General features: G+C 54.6%; 2 protein-coding genes across 11 annotated transcripts in view; one reads left to right on the top strand and one right to left on the bottom strand.

The window, feature by feature from the left end:
* Positions 1–12,068, top strand: part of SZT2 (SZT2 subunit of KICSTOR complex) — a 56,295-nt gene extending 44,227 nt beyond the window's left edge. For 3 of the 9 annotated variants that reach the window (XM_065071650.1, XM_065071649.1, XM_065071655.1), the window contains 12 exons: positions 1,670–1,875; positions 1,998–2,091; positions 3,102–3,182; positions 3,541–3,615; positions 4,695–4,760; positions 5,996–6,209; positions 6,490–6,673; positions 6,985–7,107; positions 7,378–7,879; positions 8,187–8,303; positions 8,693–8,761; positions 11,323–12,068. In XM_065071650.1, the coding sequence (XP_064927722.1) occupies positions 1,670–1,875; positions 1,998–2,091; positions 3,102–3,182; positions 3,541–3,615; positions 4,695–4,760; positions 5,996–6,209; positions 6,490–6,673; positions 6,985–7,107; positions 7,378–7,879; positions 8,187–8,303; positions 8,693–8,761; positions 11,323–11,466 (1,875 nt within the window). In that variant the 3' untranslated portion in view covers positions 11,467–12,068. Of the gene's footprint in view, positions 1–1,669; positions 1,876–1,997; positions 2,092–3,101; positions 3,183–3,540; positions 3,616–4,694; positions 4,761–5,995; positions 6,210–6,489; positions 6,674–6,984; positions 7,108–7,377; positions 7,880–8,186; positions 8,304–8,692; positions 8,762–11,322 lie in introns of those variants that run through there. The other 6 variants (XM_065071653.1, XM_065071652.1, XM_065071651.1 and 3 more) reach the window with 5 other exon arrangements.
* Positions 12,069–12,658: 590 nt separating this feature from the next.
* Positions 12,659–15,650, bottom strand: HYI (hydroxypyruvate isomerase (putative)). Of its 2 annotated transcripts, none has more exons than XM_065071658.1 (8): positions 15,418–15,650; positions 15,226–15,337; positions 14,033–14,147; positions 13,809–13,887; positions 13,570–13,619; positions 13,314–13,383; positions 13,001–13,135; positions 12,659–12,797 (listed from the first exon to the last, which is right to left on the bottom strand). In XM_065071658.1, the coding sequence occupies exons 1-8, from the start codon at positions 15,611–15,613 to the stop codon at positions 12,709–12,711; spliced, it is 846 nt and encodes a 281-aa protein (XP_064927730.1). In that variant the 5' UTR covers positions 15,614–15,650; the 3' UTR covers positions 12,659–12,708. The 2 variants fall into 2 exon arrangements, with proteins under 2 accessions (XP_064927730.1, XP_064927731.1); XM_065071659.1 differs by having other exon boundaries at positions 15,449–15,582.
* Between the last annotated feature and the right edge of the window lie 750 nt (positions 15,651–16,400).

Genomic DNA, 16,400 nt, shown 5'->3' with positions numbered 1-16,400 from the left:
TTTGCAATCTTTTCCCAAGGCAGGGCTGCTCTGACCTCACTCCTGCATTACAGGATGAATTTGCACCCTGTAAGATGGAGACTGAAAATCCTTGGTTCCCCAAAGCCTTTCTTCTGTATCTACACCATCCTTGGGGAAGCTTGACTTCCATTTTCTACCCAGGGAATTCAGGGCTGAATCTAGCAAAGCCATCAGAAAGTGCTCTCTGGTACTGATCTGTTGAGGAAGCGAAATTTCACTTTATGCATTGAGCGGGCAGACCTAGAAGACCTTGCCTGGACACAGCAAATAGCTGGAACAATTGAAAGCAAACCAGCTGAATCCTGAGCAGGTTGCAACCTGACAGGCTCTAACTGGTGCAGATCCCGCACCAGCTGTTCATGCTCTGTATGTGTGTGAGAAGGGAAGAACAGGCTGTTGTAATTTATCTAAATGTCAAAAGGATTCTGACAGGGTCTTTAAACGGAGATTGCTACAGAAATTGAGCATTCGCAAGAGAAAGGAAAAGTATCATCATGAAATGAAAACTTCGCTTTCTTTTTGGAACAGAACAAAATAAAAATTGGTTATTCAATTTGAAGAACCTGGCAGCAGGGGTTTCAAGGTTGTGTATTGGGTTCTATATCTCCAGATCATTTATTGCAGTACATATGAGATGCCAAGCTTTGCAATGCTGTGTGACTGCTCAGATTGGTCTGAACAGACAGAGACTGCAAGGAGCTCGAGAGGGACCTGAGCAGCCTGTTAAATGGAAGGTATTGTGGGAGTTGGGACCTGGTTCCCACTAAAACAGAGCACAATGTGGAGAGGAATTTGGACTCCTCCTGTATTGTACACTAGCTGCAGAGGCTGTACAGGGCAAATGGCTCTGTGGATTTCTTCAGACCATGAGCAGTTGTATGCAAAAGGCAAACCATTGAGAGCACATCAGCAAGGGGTGTTAGTGTTATGGGGTAACATTCCAATACGTGTCTAAAATACTAGTGTATTAATGCCTTCATCTAGATAGTAAGTATGAGACCAAGCATATTGTAGAAAAGGCACTAAACTAGAAACACTTGGCAAAGGTCAGAAAGTAGCCAGAGAGAACACAGGTCAAGAAGGTGCTCCTAGGGTAGATGAGTGAAAAGACAGATAGGAATACGTTAAAAAGCCACAGGCTCGAAGCAGATAGATCAAGAAAGGACACCTCAGTCTCTCACAGCACAAAGACATGGAGTATTCAGGACATCAAATGAAGAACTGAAAATTGTTAAAAGAAAACACTCTTCATATTCAATGCTACTGAACTACTAGTAAATCCTGAGAAGTCAACAGGATTCACAAGGTGACTGGACTCTTACCGTGGCAGTAGAAGCTGAAGCTCTGAGCTTTGTGTGAACCAGTTGCGAGCCACTAACATTTTGCGGAAGCTGTTCTGTGGGAAGATGTGAATTTTCCCCTTCTGCCAGGGCACCTTTGCCTGCAGTCTGTTGCAGCCTGGGTAAATCTTGGATCTTGAGTTTCAGCACATGCAGTAGGACAGTGTTTGGGGAACCAGCTGTTAGTGCTCTCTGGCAGAGGGAGGTCTGTCCTCTGCTCATCCAGAGCAGCTGGTGGTGTCCCAGTGAGTGTCACCTGCTGGGGCCAGATGTGGCAAGTTTCTTTAGGAAATTATTTTCTCTTCCAGAAGCGCCACCGCTCAAATGACTCTACAGCTTCAGGGAGGGACCGTAGCCACAGCTGCGACTCGACAGAAGCGCTGCCCTGCAAGGTGAAGGAGGAGCCCTGGCTGCAGGAGATGTGCAATGCCTTCCTGCAGCAGTACATCCAGTACCTGCAGAGCATGGGCTTCATTCTGGTCCAGGTGCGGCCACCCTCACCCACCACTCGCAGGTCAGTGACATTCTGGGAACCCTGTTGTTGGAGAAGGGCCAGCACACTGAGCTGTGCCCTGGTTTGACACAACAGGAGATGTTGGCTCTCCTGCTCAAGGCTCTCTCTGCTGTCATTTCCAGTAGCACAAGCCGGATCCGAGCTCTGGCAGCGATGGGTGTGGAGGGGAGAGGGTCCTTTTCCTACACGAAGCCAAAAGCAGAGGGGAGTCCAAAGGTGAGTGCGTGTCTATTAGAAGGGTAGAACTGGGGTGGAAGTCAGGCTGTGCAGTGGGGCAGTTCTGGTTGGCTTTTGAATCAGTGTCAGACAGGAAGGATGGGAGAGGGCAGGGAAAGGACTGAAGCCAGAAAGTCTGTCTAGACCAGCACCATCTTTGGGATGTTGGACCAGATGAGACCTCCTTGTCCTCCTACCTGCCCTTGTGCAGCCCTCAGAACCCCTTCCTGGGATTGGATGGAACCAGGGCAAATTTCAGAAGGACAGCAACAGCTTTGAGGTGGCTCAGGATTGGAACAAGGTGATCTGGGGCCAGGACAGTTGCCTTTAGGTATGATTCTGGAGGTTTACCTGTCAGAGAAGCTTCAGCGTCTATGGTGAAGGGCAGTTCTGGGGCAGAAGGATCTGTAGTTAGGGTGAGATGAACATGGAAGTAGAAGAGATCAGAGAAGATAACCGTGGAATGGTTCCACTGTGTGAGCTGGCTGTAGTTTTTAATTTCTAAAGAAGTGGGAACTAGGGAGGAACAGGACAGAGCCCTACCAAATCCCAGCTGACCTGGAAAGGGACTGACTCCTTGCTGTCTTATTTGATAAAAGACTTAGACACCATCAAATGAAGGTAGTTGGAGAAAGTTTCAAAGGAAAAGGGAGTGTTTCTTTGTGCAGCACGTAACAGTGGTCTTTATCAAAATGTTCTGTGAACAGCAGCATCACCCCTCAACTCACAGAGTCCTTGAACTCTAGGGACACCGTGTCCTGAGTAAGCAGGAGTAGAAGGGAGCAGCATGCCTGGTGTGCTCTCTTGAGCGATATTTATTAGGTTTGTTAAAATTCTTTTCACAGTCAGCTCTGGCATGTCTGCTCTCCTCCTGCCAGTGAGGGTGCTCAGTTCATGAGGCTCCTCTATTTCCATCTCTGCCACAGGCCCTCATGGCAGCCTCACACCCTGGTGTGCAGGCTGCTGTCCTGTGCCAGAGAGCATCTCCAGCTCTGTCCTTCTCTTCCCAGAGCACAAGCCCAGCTGTTGCCACCTATCACCTACAGAGAGCACTTCCCGGGGGAATTGTTCTGATGGAGTTGGCCTTCCAGGTAAGAAAGAACAAGAAACAAAATACAAGTTTTGGGGACAGTCTTCAGAAGTGACAACATGGGTGAATGAGAGTGCAGCAGGGACATGTGGTCCTGCCTCTTCCATGCTCCTTTAGGACTGTGGATCAGTTAGAGACGGTAAGAGTTGCCTGGAGCAGGGCTAATAAGGCACAGCACCAGGTGGGGTGCTCTGTGCTCAGCTGTGTGCTGGCTGGGCCCGTTTGATTTAGACAGGAGGGGAGAGAAAATATGGAGCAAGAGTGTCCGGAACACAGCCCAGAGGGTGATGCATGGGGGCTATTCTTGTTCCCTGGAGAGTCTCGAGGCCTGTGCTGTGCTCATGTGCTGTCTCCTCCAGGGCTATTACTTCTGCGTGAAGCAGTACGCGCTGGAGTGCTCACGGATCCCCATGGGCCAGTCTGTGAACTCCCAGGTAACAGCTTTGCAGGCACAGCTTGTGCTCCTCAGGGTCAGGGGCTGCTTTGGGGCAGGGAGTGATCTCAGGGATAGGGTGGGCATTTCAGGTGCAGCAAGTTCTGGAGAGCTCTGCTCCCTCCGCCTGAAAAAGCAGAGCTGCACAGAGCCTGCTGCAGCCACATGTCCTCTGTGACATGCTGCTTGAGCAGGTCTGGAGTGCAGTGAAAGGGGGTGGGAGGTTTGGCAAAAGGGTGACTCTTGTCCTAGCTTCAGAAGCAAGATAGAGCAGGCTGGGGAGAAATAGGAGCAATTCTGGCAAAGGTCACTGCTCCAGAGAAAGTCAGTGCATGGAAAACCAGAAGCTCTGTGCTTCCCTTGAAATAAGAGGGAAGGGGAATGGGATCAGGGATCTGTGAACATGATTTGCTACCATTTGTCAGAGGAGATCACTTTTCACACCATGAGCCCTGGTTCTTGACACCTCTCTACCTTTCTCTGCAACACCATGGGGTTGCCTGCTCTCTTCTCTTTTGGTGTGTCAGGGTGTCTCCTGCCTGTCCCCAGGGCACTGGGTGGCTGCCTAGAGGCTGGCCAGCCCCAGCCTGTCTGAGGCAGGAGGTGTCCATGACAATACTGTCCTTTCCAAGGTGGCTCTATGGAAAGGCTGCATCTTATATATGCCAAAAGTGGCTCCCCTAAGCTTTGAGCCTGCCACAACCTCACCTGAGGATTTGCTGAGCTTTTCCTGGGACGCCCGCATGTGCACAGGGCAGGGTTCCAGGCTGCAGCTGGCATTGCAGGGAACATCTGGGCTCTCTCTGGCTGACTTAGGAAAAGACTTTTCCTGGTTTTGCAGTGGGAGGGGCTGGTCCTAGGAGCAGCAGGTGTGAAGTGTGGGGCTTCTTGCAGGGGCCTACCCAGTCTTTCTGCATGCTGGGACTAGACCAAAGTTCCTCCAAGCATCGCAGTTGTAGTCCTCTGCCATTTCTATCCCCTTATCCCATCCCGGGCCTGTGCAGGACAGGCTGGATGCAGGAGCAGGGGTGGGCAGTGCCTTGTCCCTCTTCCCACTGGCTGTGCATCTCTCTCCATCAGGGCACTCTTACAGCCAGAGCTCGCAGCAAGAGCTGCATGGGACCCAGCTCCGTCTCTGAGTCTGCGGTACGTTTTCTTCTCCCACTGCCACGCTGGGCACAGCAGAACCTGCCAGTGCAGGGCTGAACCTCCCACTGGCTCTGCTTCCACCTGCCTGCCCCAGCACCAGCACCTCTCGCCTCCTCTGCCCAGTGCTGTCCGTAACGCTATGTGCCCCACTGGGCAGCCCAGCTTGGGAGGAGGATAGCGTGGGCCCTGGGCGCTGGCATGGGGCAGTGCCTTGTGTTTTTTGCTCTTCACCCTGTGTCTTTCCTGGGGCAGAGCTACAGGCTCCCCTCTGGGCTCGTCCTGGCTGTCTGGGTTGTCTTCTGGCTCATGGCAGCAGCAATGTGGGTGGTGCAGAGATTGAGGGCTGCCTGTTCTTGTGCCAATGTCTCCTGCCTGCTGGTTTTCCCTGCTTGCCCTCTTCTTAAACCAAGGGTTTATGCTGTGGGTCAGAGACCAGAAACACATTAAAACTGTGGGCTTCTAACATGAGGGTAATGCTGAGGTCTTCACCAATGCTATCCCCGGCACAGGAGCTGCATCTGTGGTAGGGGCATGGCCAGGGATGTGTGTGTGGCGGCCGGGGCTGCTCTGGTAAAGGACCGGCACACTGAGCAGAGGAGATGGCCCTGTGCGGGGGGGATCCTCTCCAGGCACAGCTCTGACAACCAGCCACTGCTGGATCTGCCTTCCCAGCAGCCATGCTGGGTCTCTGTTAGTTGCTGAGCACAGGGTTTTAGCAGCTTTTTTGTTGCCCATCTCTGGGTCCAGTCAATCCCTACAGGCCCTTGTGCTGCCTCCTGCTCTCAAGGGGCATCCAGGGAGTCAGTCTTTGCGTGTAGATCCAGAACTGGCTGGACCTTCAGCCCTGGTGTGTCCTGTACCTGCTCAGGGACTGGGCAGTGCAGAGCAGCACTTGCCGAAAGGAGGCTGTGTCCTCCACAGCCATGTTGCTTTCAGCTCAAGGTGGGGCTGAACTTCATACCAAAAGGGAGGCAGTGCCCGTCGGTCCCTCCTGTTGCTAGAGACCAAGAGTGGGGTCAAGTGTGTAAGGAGCCACCGAGCTGTATCCCTCGGGGCGAGGCTTGCAGGTCTGCTATTTGCACTGTGCACACAGCTTCTCAGCTGCATTCTGCTCTGGTGTCGGGGTAGGAGGGGCTGCACTGGCTCTGCCATGCTTTGTTGTCAGCAGGGCCTTGCAAGAGGATGTGAGGTGCTTGGTAACATTCCTGCCTCGACTTCTTATCCCTCTGCAGCTCTCCATGCTCTTCACAGAGGAGTGTGACAAGGTGCGGGACCTCATGCACGTGCATTCATTCAGCTATGATTTCCACTTGCGTATAGTCCACCAGTATCTGCTGGGTTCCCACATGACACTCCGCCAGGGCTACCATCTCACCAGCTTCCTGGAGGATTTCATTGCCCACCACACAGACATCCCCAAATTTGGCCGCAACCATGTTTTCCAGGGTGAGTAGCTCAACATGTCTCATCAGTCTGGGGTTGATCACCAGTCCATAACTTACCAAAGCTTCCTAAGTACTTTACAAATAAACCTGACCCTGGGAATATCCAAGGACACAGTAGGGGGAGGGTGACATGAGTGGCCCAGCTCCCGGGGAAGTCCTTGGTTCCCTGGTGTGTCAGGGAGGCGGGTTGCTCTAGAGCTCTGTCCCCAGAGTGGTTTGTGGGACAGCAGCCAGGAGGCACTGAGGGGCTCCTGTGATAGCAAGGTGTCCTCCTCCCTTAGGCACGCTGGCCCTCCCCACCAACATGATCACTGCGCACCAGCTGTACAACTACATCGCTGACCATGCCAACACCTACCACATGAAGCCTTTGCGCATGGCCCGTCCAGCCATGGGCAGTGACAGTAAGAAGGGTACACCAGGCACAGAGCAGAATGAATACGCGCTGGTCTCTATTTGGAACAGGTGAGTGCGTCTGCAGCAAGTTCCTGGAGCTGCTGGAGATCAATGGGTCCCCCTCAGTGCTGGGACACTGCCCCAAGGTGCCAGCAGAGCTGACTCAGTCCTACATGGTGCCTGGCAGCAGTTCTGCCCAGCTTTTCTGAGATGGCCAAGAGGGGTGTTGTGCAGCTGTGCACATGCATTTTCATTTGCCATAGCACTTCTGAGGAGTCCTGCTGTGTTGAATTCCCCGTGCCAAATAGTTTTGTTGTGACCAGGAGCTCTGGGGAGAACAAAGTGAGGTCCCCTTCATACTGATGTGCTTTTGCTCCCAGCTCGGGCTCCTACAAGGACTCTGAAGGTCTGCGTCATCACGATGACTTTGATGTGTCCCTCCTGGTGTGTCACAGTGCAGCACCGTTCGAGGAACAGAGTGAGGCAGAGAGACGGATGCTCCGGTGAGCGCTAGGGGCCCAGAGGCAGGACACCAAAGCTTTCTGGTTGGGGATGAGGACCCTGGGAGGGACTGGGTCTCTCTGGGATGTCACAAGCATGTTTGGTGCTGTCTGGGCAGGATCCTCACTGGGGACTGGGCAGTGTGGTATCTGTCCTTTTCTGGGCAGAGGAGCAGCCTTACTGGTAGGGACAGAGAGGCCCATGGTTCATTTGCAGCCCCCTGAGAAGGGAGAATCCCTTCACCAGGTCACAAGTGGGTTTTTTTGTCTCAGCTTGCGTTTCTACGTCATCATGACGAGCCAGCGAGAGCTCTTCCCCCGGCTCACGGCTGATATGCGCCGCTTCAAGAAGCTGCCGCGGCTGCAGCGGGAGGTGCTGGAGCCTGTGGTGGGCCGGGCGGCATGGGAGGCAGCAGAGCCGGAGACGAGCCTGGGGCGGCAGCAGCCAGCAGAGCCGGAGCTGTGGCAGGACGTGGAGGACAGCAGCGAGTTCTACGCAGGGGGCACACAAGTCAAACTGGGGCCTGGGCTCTTCTACACCTCACCACTGTTCCCCTTGCTGGCCTCTGAAGTGGCCTCAGCCCAGAAGCAGCTCAGCAGCATGGTACAGCTGGCCAAGTGCCACTGCCGCAGGGACAACCTCTGGAAGCGCCTCTTTCTTCTGGAGCCTCTGGCTTCTGACAAGTTGAAGCTGGGCAAGCTCTCACTGGTGGAGCTGGAGGAGCTTCTCGACGCCGTGCATGGGAAATCCATTGCTGATGTTGACCCCCAGCTGGTGAGAAGTCATAGTGCACAGCAGTCCTGTCCTGCTCTGGGGAGGGAGTGGTGGGGCAGGTGAAGGGTCTGCATGGCACATGTCTTCCTGCTTGGTGGGAGGATAGATCAGGAACATCATTCCTGGCTGGCAGGGGAAGGGGAGGCTGCTTGGACCTGTCTGTGGCTAGTGAACAGCACTAGGTCAGTGTGCCTCAGCAGGCTGTGAGGGATACATTTAATCTGGGGTCTGAAGGCTGCTGTAGCATTGTAGCTGCCAGTGCCATTGCTAGAGGGAGGCTGAAATCAGCCCTTTTCCATGCCTGCAGGGATGCTTCCTCACAATGACAGTCTCCTGGTACCAGAGCCTCATCAAAGTGCTGTTGAGCCGCTTTCCACAGAGCTGTCGGCATTTCCACAATGCTGAAACTGGCACCCAGTACCTGGTAAGACAGCCCATCGCCCACCTGCAGCCTCTCCCCTGTCCAAGGCCCCTGCCTGGCATGGCTTCTCGCAGTGTGAGCCTGGTGTGTGCTGTCATGATGTTGCTCTCCGCTCCGCTACTGGTGTAGTGTGAGGTGTGTGCGGCTGTGGCACAGCAGTGTCTGTGTGCTGCCCCGGGCAGACAGGACACTCTTTACACCAAGAACCTCAGGCCACATAGAGCCGCACGGTTTGGCCGTGTCACCTGTGGTCCTGGCAGACTTGTACCTTCACAGCTCTGTCATGCCACTCGTCCTTCACGTCAGTGTGTCCCTGGGTGGGTGTTGTTCATATCCCTGTCCTGAGGTTTGTGCTGTCTCCTTTGCAATGTGTGCTGTGGCTCTCTTGGCAGGTTGTGCTCAACCAGAAGTTCACGGATTGCTTCGTTCTTGTGTTTCTCGATTCCCATTCAGGAAAGACGGTAAGAACTTGGGAACATACAAGCATGTATATTGGCTCAGGCCCCAAGTATGTCTAGATTCATCCAGCGGTTGCCAAAGGCACGTGCCCATGGGGAGAATAAGAGCAATTCAAGAAACTTGTTTACAGCTCCCAATTAGTGTCCCACCATCTGACAAACTGTGGCCTAGGCCTGTCTTGAGCTAGAGGTGGCCTTTGGTTTATTTAATAGCCCCCTGCAGCTTTATTTCCTTGGTTAATTTGTGGCATCCTTGATTTCCCAACTTGCTGCTCCATGATGCAATTGCAATCTAACTGAAGAGCTGCCTTCTTTAGCTTGTTTTTTAACGTCTTGCTTTTTTCATATGATGCCCCTTTGTTCTTGTATTGGAGAATGGTGAGTGGTTGATTCCCTTTTCCTTCCCAGGGTTGCTTTTGGATCATGTTGTCAGCAGTCTCTCTGTCCAGGCTAAAAAGTCCTTCTGTATTCAGTCTAAAGCCAGATGATACTGGGTCTGGCGACGGGGGGGTCACTGGTTCTGCAGGCTGCTCCTGCCTGGGCAGAAAGGGTGGGGACCTGCACTGTGATGGTCCCAGCAAACCTGTGTGGACCTTGGCTTTCACCAGACTTGAGGGCAAGAATACTCTGCTTGGAGCTGGGCTTGTAGGCAGGATGTAGGATGGGTCACAGGGAATGCAGCTCCGTGGAAGAGTAGGGGGTCTACAAGATGGTTCCTTCTACAGTGAGGCTTTTGCAGAGACTGCAGCATCTCTGATGTCCTTGTAAATAAATCAGAATCCATCTTAAAAGCAGGTAGAGGAGGTGATGCCTGCTGGAAGGCTGCTCGTGCCTCCTGCCACCTGATGGTGCAGAGCCCTTCCCATTACATGCTGGAGCTTTTGTCACAGCGAGTTCTATCCTTGTCACGCCAGTGGTAGCTCAGAGCTGAAACTGCTCTTCACTGTGCAGGTTATCGCTTCCTCCCTGCTCCCCCAGATTCACCTCCACATCTGAAGGTGGAATTTTGGCTAACTCTGTGTTCTGTGTTAAGCAAGCTGAGTTCTTAAGCCTGCCTTCCCTTCTCCAGTGGCTTCAGTGTCATTCTCCGTTGGATTCAGTGTTATTCAGAGCCCTTCAGAGCTTGGGTCAGCCTTTGTCAATACAGGTGGCCAGGACTGCACCCAGTATTCCTGAGAAGTCTCAGCAGAGCTTTCTGCAATTGTGCTAAGGCTTTTCTGTCCCAGCGCGGTGCTTTTGGTACAGCCTAGGGTGATATTTGCTTTTTCCCGGTCATGTGTCACTGGTCATGGTGTCACCTTGTGGTCATGGATACAATACACCCAGACACTCCATCTCTCCCAATGACTCCCATCTTTTAACAGAAACCCTTTGTGTTCCTCACCCTGTATTTCACACTTAGTATTCATCCCATTCCTGTGGCCTCTCGAAAGTCTCTAGGGCTTTTTTTGCATTATTCAAATCCTCTTTTGTATTAGTGCCTCAAATTTTATCAGCGTGCTCCTCATCTTTGTGCCAGACTCATTAAAGTACTAGGGAACGTGAGTCCCAAAACCTGTCCTGGAGGACTCTGTTTGTAACCTCTCCCCAGCCTGCTACTTCCCCTTTCAGCACGACCACCTTTGCCTTATAATTTTTGCGTTAATTCCTATCTTTTCAGCTTACCTAAATTTCCCATGTGGCACTACATTAAATCCTTCCTGAAGCTCAGATAAGATATACCATGATTCCTTTTTCTAGACATATTACCTTATCAAAGAGAACTCCAGAGTTAGCACATCACTTTGGTAATACTGAGTTATATTTTCCATGTGTTTTTTTTTCTCTCCGAGCCTGCTCTAAAGCCTTCTGTGCTGCTGGGGTTAGGCTCACAAATCACTTTCTTTTCCCTCTTAAATGGTGATGGTGCCTTTGCTGGTTTGCAGTTAACATGACTGTTCCTAATGGCTTTACAAGTTTGTTAGGAAGCCCTGGCTACTAGATATGCTGCATTTCAGCTCTGGAGAAATCCAGTCCCTGTGTCTTGCCTCCATGATGCTGATCCAGGTGCACTGAGTTGCTCATCCTTTTCTTCTGCTTCAGCTCATGCATCTTTTCTTCTGAACCCTGTTCTCTGCTCCCCTCTGCCCTTGCCCTGCCTTGTCAGTACAGTCACTAATGAGAATGAAGCAGCCAGCATTTATTTTTAGGATTGCAGTTATTACATTTAATCTCCTCCCCTTCCCCATTTGTTGCACTCCTACTCTTTGCCTTGAAGAAGAAATTTCCCTCTAATTTCCTTGGAAGCCCCTATTAGTGTGGAGGCAGTAGGATCCCCTCCTCTCCCAAGGCTGCTGCTAGGGTTGGTATAACTGCAGGTGCATGGGGGCTGGGACACAGTGAGTGGGCAAGTCATTGCACCTAATTTCCACCAGGAAAATTGGGAGGAGGTTCAAACATGCTCTGTCACAGAAGGAGGCACTTTGCTTAGTGCCATTGGCATTTTAGGGCTCGTCCCAGTATCTGGGCCAGGGACTGCACCGCACTTGTCTGAATCCTGTTCCCGACCTCCTCCTCCTCCACAGAGCCTCACCGTGGTTTTCCGGGAGCCGTTCCCAGTGCAGCCCCAGAACAGCGAGAGCCCTCTGCCGCAGCTTGTGTCCACGTACCACCACCTGGAGTCGGTCATCAACACTGCCTGCTTCAACCTCTGGACAGGCCTGCTCTAGCACTGGCACGGCGTCCTGGAGCAACACATGTACTGGACCTCCCAGTGTGGCTGTGCCATGGGTGACGATGGGGAAGAACAGGTCTCTAGTGGGGGACCTGTGCTCTGGCGCTGCAGGCAGGGCTGCTACTGGCACATGTGGGTACTCACCTGAGGAGCCTGGGGATGGATATGCACCTCCATCGTTCGCTGGCTGGTGTGGCCCTCAGTGGACCATTTGCAGTGGGTTTGATACTGAATGACCTCAAACCAAACCACAAGGGCAGGAGCCTGGCTGCTGTGATTTGGCTGAAGCAGGGCACGTCTCAGGGACATGGCTTTGGCATCTGCAGGTGAGCTCTGCCTGTCAGGAAGGCACGGAGGAGCACACACAGCACGCCTTCTGCACATGGCAGCACCGCACAGTGCTCTGGCTTTAGGTAGAAAGACACCTGCAGTTCAGGGCTCTGGGCAGTGAGTCTGCCCACATCTGGCCCTTTGATCTCATCAGGAGAGCACTGAATTGGACAGGAAGGGCAAACTGGACCAGGGGAAGGTTTAATAGAGATGTACATTAAAGCCATTGATGTTTCTGTGAAATAAACTGAACCAGATCCCCACTCATGTGCCAGAGGTTAGGATATGGAAAGCCTCTCGCAGGGAATGCGGCGGCAATCCTGGCTGCAGTGCTCGATGGGTTTGTACCGGTCTCATACTTGCTCCAGAATAGCAGAAGCAGGGCAGTCAGTCCCATGTCTGTGGGCAGGCAGCCCCTGGCCTGTTCTCTTGGTTTGGGCAGCCTGCGTGGGGGCTGCTGGCTTCTCTTCCCTCACAGGTTGCAGGGTCAGGGCACCAGCAGCAGCCTTGAGAACCGCAGGACCTGGAAGCCCAGAGCCCTCTTCACACAACTCCAGCCACCAGCTGGAGCTGGACTGGGAAAACTAACACCTTTCCCAAAGAGTGAATGCTCTGCTTAGCAGGGGAGACTGGAAACCCCTCCCTGGGCACCCCTGCAGCCTGGAGGTGAAGGTGCTCTTGTGTACCTCAAGTCACCTACAGTGATGCCCAAACCACCCCTAAATATGATGTGCTACAGATGGTGCTTGAATAGGTGAGGGTCCAACTGCATGGGCTGGCCCAGCAGGGCCTGGGGAAGGGCAGTAGGACATAGATGCTCTTAACTTTGCCTCAGGTCACAGAGCAGACAGACACACTTCTCTGTTAAGCCATTAGCTTTGACTTTTATTCCAGTGCTTTTCTTGCTTTACTCTGCTGCCTTGCTGGTCCCACTGTGTTGCAGGCCTCGGCTCTCCCAGTAGGAACGCAGCCAGCCCAGACCTTCCAGTGTGTCTCCTGCAGTGACAATGGGGTCTGCTGCTGGCACCCCCAGGCAAGCTGGAGCAGCTGCTGTTTTGGGCAGGGCTCTTATCCCCAGGTAAGGACCCCAGTGTCCACTGCCCATCCACCCCAGGACACGCCTGCCTTTGCAGTCCCCAGCCAACTGGTCCATGCTGGGACCTGCCAGTGGAGCTCCAACCGCCCACAGGCCCACTCACCTTTTGGAGCATACTCGCACCCCACATAGCCAGTGTAGCCAAGGGACTCCAGGAGCTCAAAGAGGTAGGGGAAGTTCAGCTCCCCAGGACTGTTGGGCTCATGCCGCCCTGGCACTTGTGCAATCTGGATGTGACCTAGGGAGGGGACAGGAGAAGCCCTGCCTGCAGCCTTCTTGAGGCATGAGAGAAGGTAACCCATGGGCAGCCCCACACCCCTAGCCAGCCAAAGCAGAGTGTAGGGCAGTTGGGCCCCATCTCAAAGCTACTCCTGCCCCACAGCCACAGAGGAGCTGGTTTGGGTGCAGGGCTTTACCGATGAGTGGGAAGTATGTCTCCAGGTTGCGTGACAAATTCCCGTCCATGATCTGGCAGTGAAAGAGGTCCTGTGGAAGAGAGAGGAGATGGATGGTACAGCTGTTCAGCAGTGAGCAGTCAAGGATGGCTGTGCTACAGTCCCTGTCTCTCCCCATTAGGGGATAACAAGCCCACAGCCCCTAGGACTCCCCTGTGGGCCTGTGCAAGGTTTCCTGATGCAAGGTGGACCCTGGAGGTCTTCAATGCTGACTCACCAACTGCAGCTTCAGGTTGGGTCGTCCCACCTTCTCCAGGATGGCGGCAGCTATGGGTGCAAGAAATGAAAGACCATCACCCCCAGGCTCGAAGCTTCATGGTGAAGCCCTGAGAACTCTCATCAACTGTGCTCCCTCAGCATCTCCCTGCAGGTGAGGCAACCTCCCGCCTTTCAGACTTCGGAGATCTTCCTCCTTCCTCTCTTGCAGGAGACTTTGGGGAGAGATGTCTGCCTTACCTTGGTGTGGGGTGTTCAGAAAGTAGCGAGGGTCAGTGATGCGGTTGTTAATAGGCTCCACCAGTCCAATCATGTCTTCCTGTAACACAGTAATGTCAGCCTGTGGAGCATCCTGTCACCTCTGCAGCAGGGAGCACTCCACCCATGCCAGGCTCGTGGGGAATTCTCCATCTTTGGTATCCTAGGAGCTGTACCCACAGAGCAGGGCCTGTTCCCCCACTTACCTGGGCCAGGAGGTCAGCAGCATATCTGAGATTCTCAATGAAGGTGGTTTCCATCTCACCTGCCACTGCTGCCCGGTCTGCACCCAGGGGAACCCGCCCAGCTATCAGGTGGATCCTACAGACACAGAGAGATCAGCTGCAGGTAGCAGCTCTAGTCTCCAAGTAGCTAGATGGATCTAATAGACCTTCGTCTTCTGATGGAAAATGGGGCCAGGCTGGGGGAGCAGACATAGAAGGGTAAGAGGAGCCATCTCTCATCCAGGAGGCACAACAGGTATCAGTGAGCTGCAGGGCCACAGACAGGCACCATACCACCGCAGTACACACAGGAACATCTTTGAACCTTCTGCCTGACAAATTGCAGACCTTGATTCTTGCCTCTCTTGGCAGCTGCCTCCAGCTCTTTCATCCTGGGGCTGGAGCTTTCTTGGGGTCTCATTCCTCTGGGGCTGCCCTGAGGCCAGCAAGATGGGCAGCAGGCAGGGTGCTGCCTCTGCCAGGGACAGGCTGTCTTGCCTCACCACTTGCTGACTTAGAGCAGGGTGGGGACAGTGGCCAGTGCTGGGCTATGCCAGGCTACGTGCAGAGCGCAGTGGCCAGGCAAGGCTATCCAGCAACCAGCTGGGGAAGGCGGACAGGGGAAACAAAAACCTTTTCAGTCTACCCGTTACCAGTAAATGCATATGGTTCTGGGCAACCACTGGCCTGCCTGGCCCATGCCCCTGGGGGGCTTTGGACTGTGTTTCTAAGGGAAAGAATGATGCAAACTAAATGGAATAAAAGGGCCACGTTGGTTTTCTGATGGAGGTTGTGCCAGGCTCATTGCATCTCTTACAGCATCTCTGCTGTGCTGTAATCAGTGCGGCCTTTAACAAAGCAACTGTTGTGGTGTCCTGGAGAAAATGACTGGTACAGTTGGGGAGGAAAAGGAGAGGATTATCAATGGGGTCTGTTGTGTGGAGGTGTAGACAAGAGCCTCCATGGCAAAGGGCAGGGTTGGACAAGGGTGCCTGGCAGCTCTGGCTCTGCAACAAACCGGCTCCTGCCTGACGCAGCCAAGCAGGGGGACACTGCCCCGGAGAGGCTCCGGGACCCGGCGGGCTGCAGGCACAGCGGTGCAAAGGGCGAGCCCTGCCCGGCAGAAGAGCAGGAGAGGTGCGCTGGCGCTGCTGGGGGTCGTGCCTCGCACCTACCTGGGGCAGCCCACCGCCCGGGCGTACCGCACTGCCGCGGCCAGGCCCTGGCGGAACGCGTCCTGCCGCCCCGGCACGGCCGCCAGCCCCATCTCTCCCTTCTCCGGGTCCCCTAGGAGAGAGCGGCGGGGTCAGCGGCACCGGGGCACCCCGCGCCTCCCACCCACGCACCCGGGCAGGACGCGGCGGTACCGGGAGGGGTGTTGAGCAGGACGATCCGCACCCCCGCCCGCTCTGCCGCGGTCCGCAGCGCCTGGGCCGGGCAGCCCGCCGGCCAGGCTGCCTCCACCGCCCCAAACCCGGCGGCCGCCGCCGCCTCCAGCCGCGCCGGCAGCGCCGGGAGCTCCGGGAACAACCAGGAAAGGTTAGCGGCGAAGCGCAGCGACATGGCGGGCGGCGGGGCGGGGCCAGGAGGGATAGGGGCGGAGCCATGTGGAGTAGGGGCGGGGCTATGAGGAGTAGGGGCGGGCCCGAAGCGCAGCCCGGCTCGTCCGTCCCGCGTGGTCCGCAGGACCCACCCGTGGGGCTGCTGGGGGGTCCCCACCAGCTGGGGCAGCGCTGGAGCGCAGTGTCTCCCCAGCAGCTGGCGGCTCCAACGCCTGCAGCACTCTGCCCTGCGAGCGTGTGATGCGGTGACAGCTCCAGCATGTGCTCACGGCCACATCGGTGGGCAGTGCCACGGGGCCTGTGTGGGTCAGTGGCCCCACGCTGCACCCCAGCAGGCAGAACTGGCCCCGTGCTGCCTGCAACACTATCAGAGGGGCTGGGGGACAGGGGCGTGCTGGGGTGGCCATTGCGCGAGGTGGCTGGTGTTCTCTCTGGGAAAGGTGTTTTGCCAGGTGTTGGCCTGACATACACACCGTGCTGTGTTAATTGGTTTCCTGGGGAGCTTGTCTCTAACAGTGTCTCATTATGCAAGAAACGCTTTCTCTTTTGTCCCACGTTCTGCATATTTTACCATAAAATGTTCACCTCCACTTCTGCAAAGCTTTGGCTCCAGTGTGCTGGAGTTCAGTCTCTGTGATGCCTGTGACCAGCCCTGCATCCCCAGCTCCTGTCCCCTGTGCTCTGGGCATCTTTGGGCACAGCTCGCAGCCTGCACACGTGGGGTGTGTGTCCTCTCCAACCTGTAGCTGCCCAGGGCTGTGCTGTGACTGGCAGAGGCGGCACTGTGA

The sequence above is a fragment of the Columba livia genome, chromosome 8, assembly GCF_036013475.1.
Source record: "Columba livia isolate bColLiv1 breed racing homer chromosome 8, bColLiv1.pat.W.v2, whole genome shotgun sequence".
Taxonomy (NCBI): Eukaryota; Metazoa; Chordata; class Aves; order Columbiformes; family Columbidae; genus Columba; species Columba livia.
This window is presented reverse-complemented; position numbering and strand designations above follow the sequence as displayed.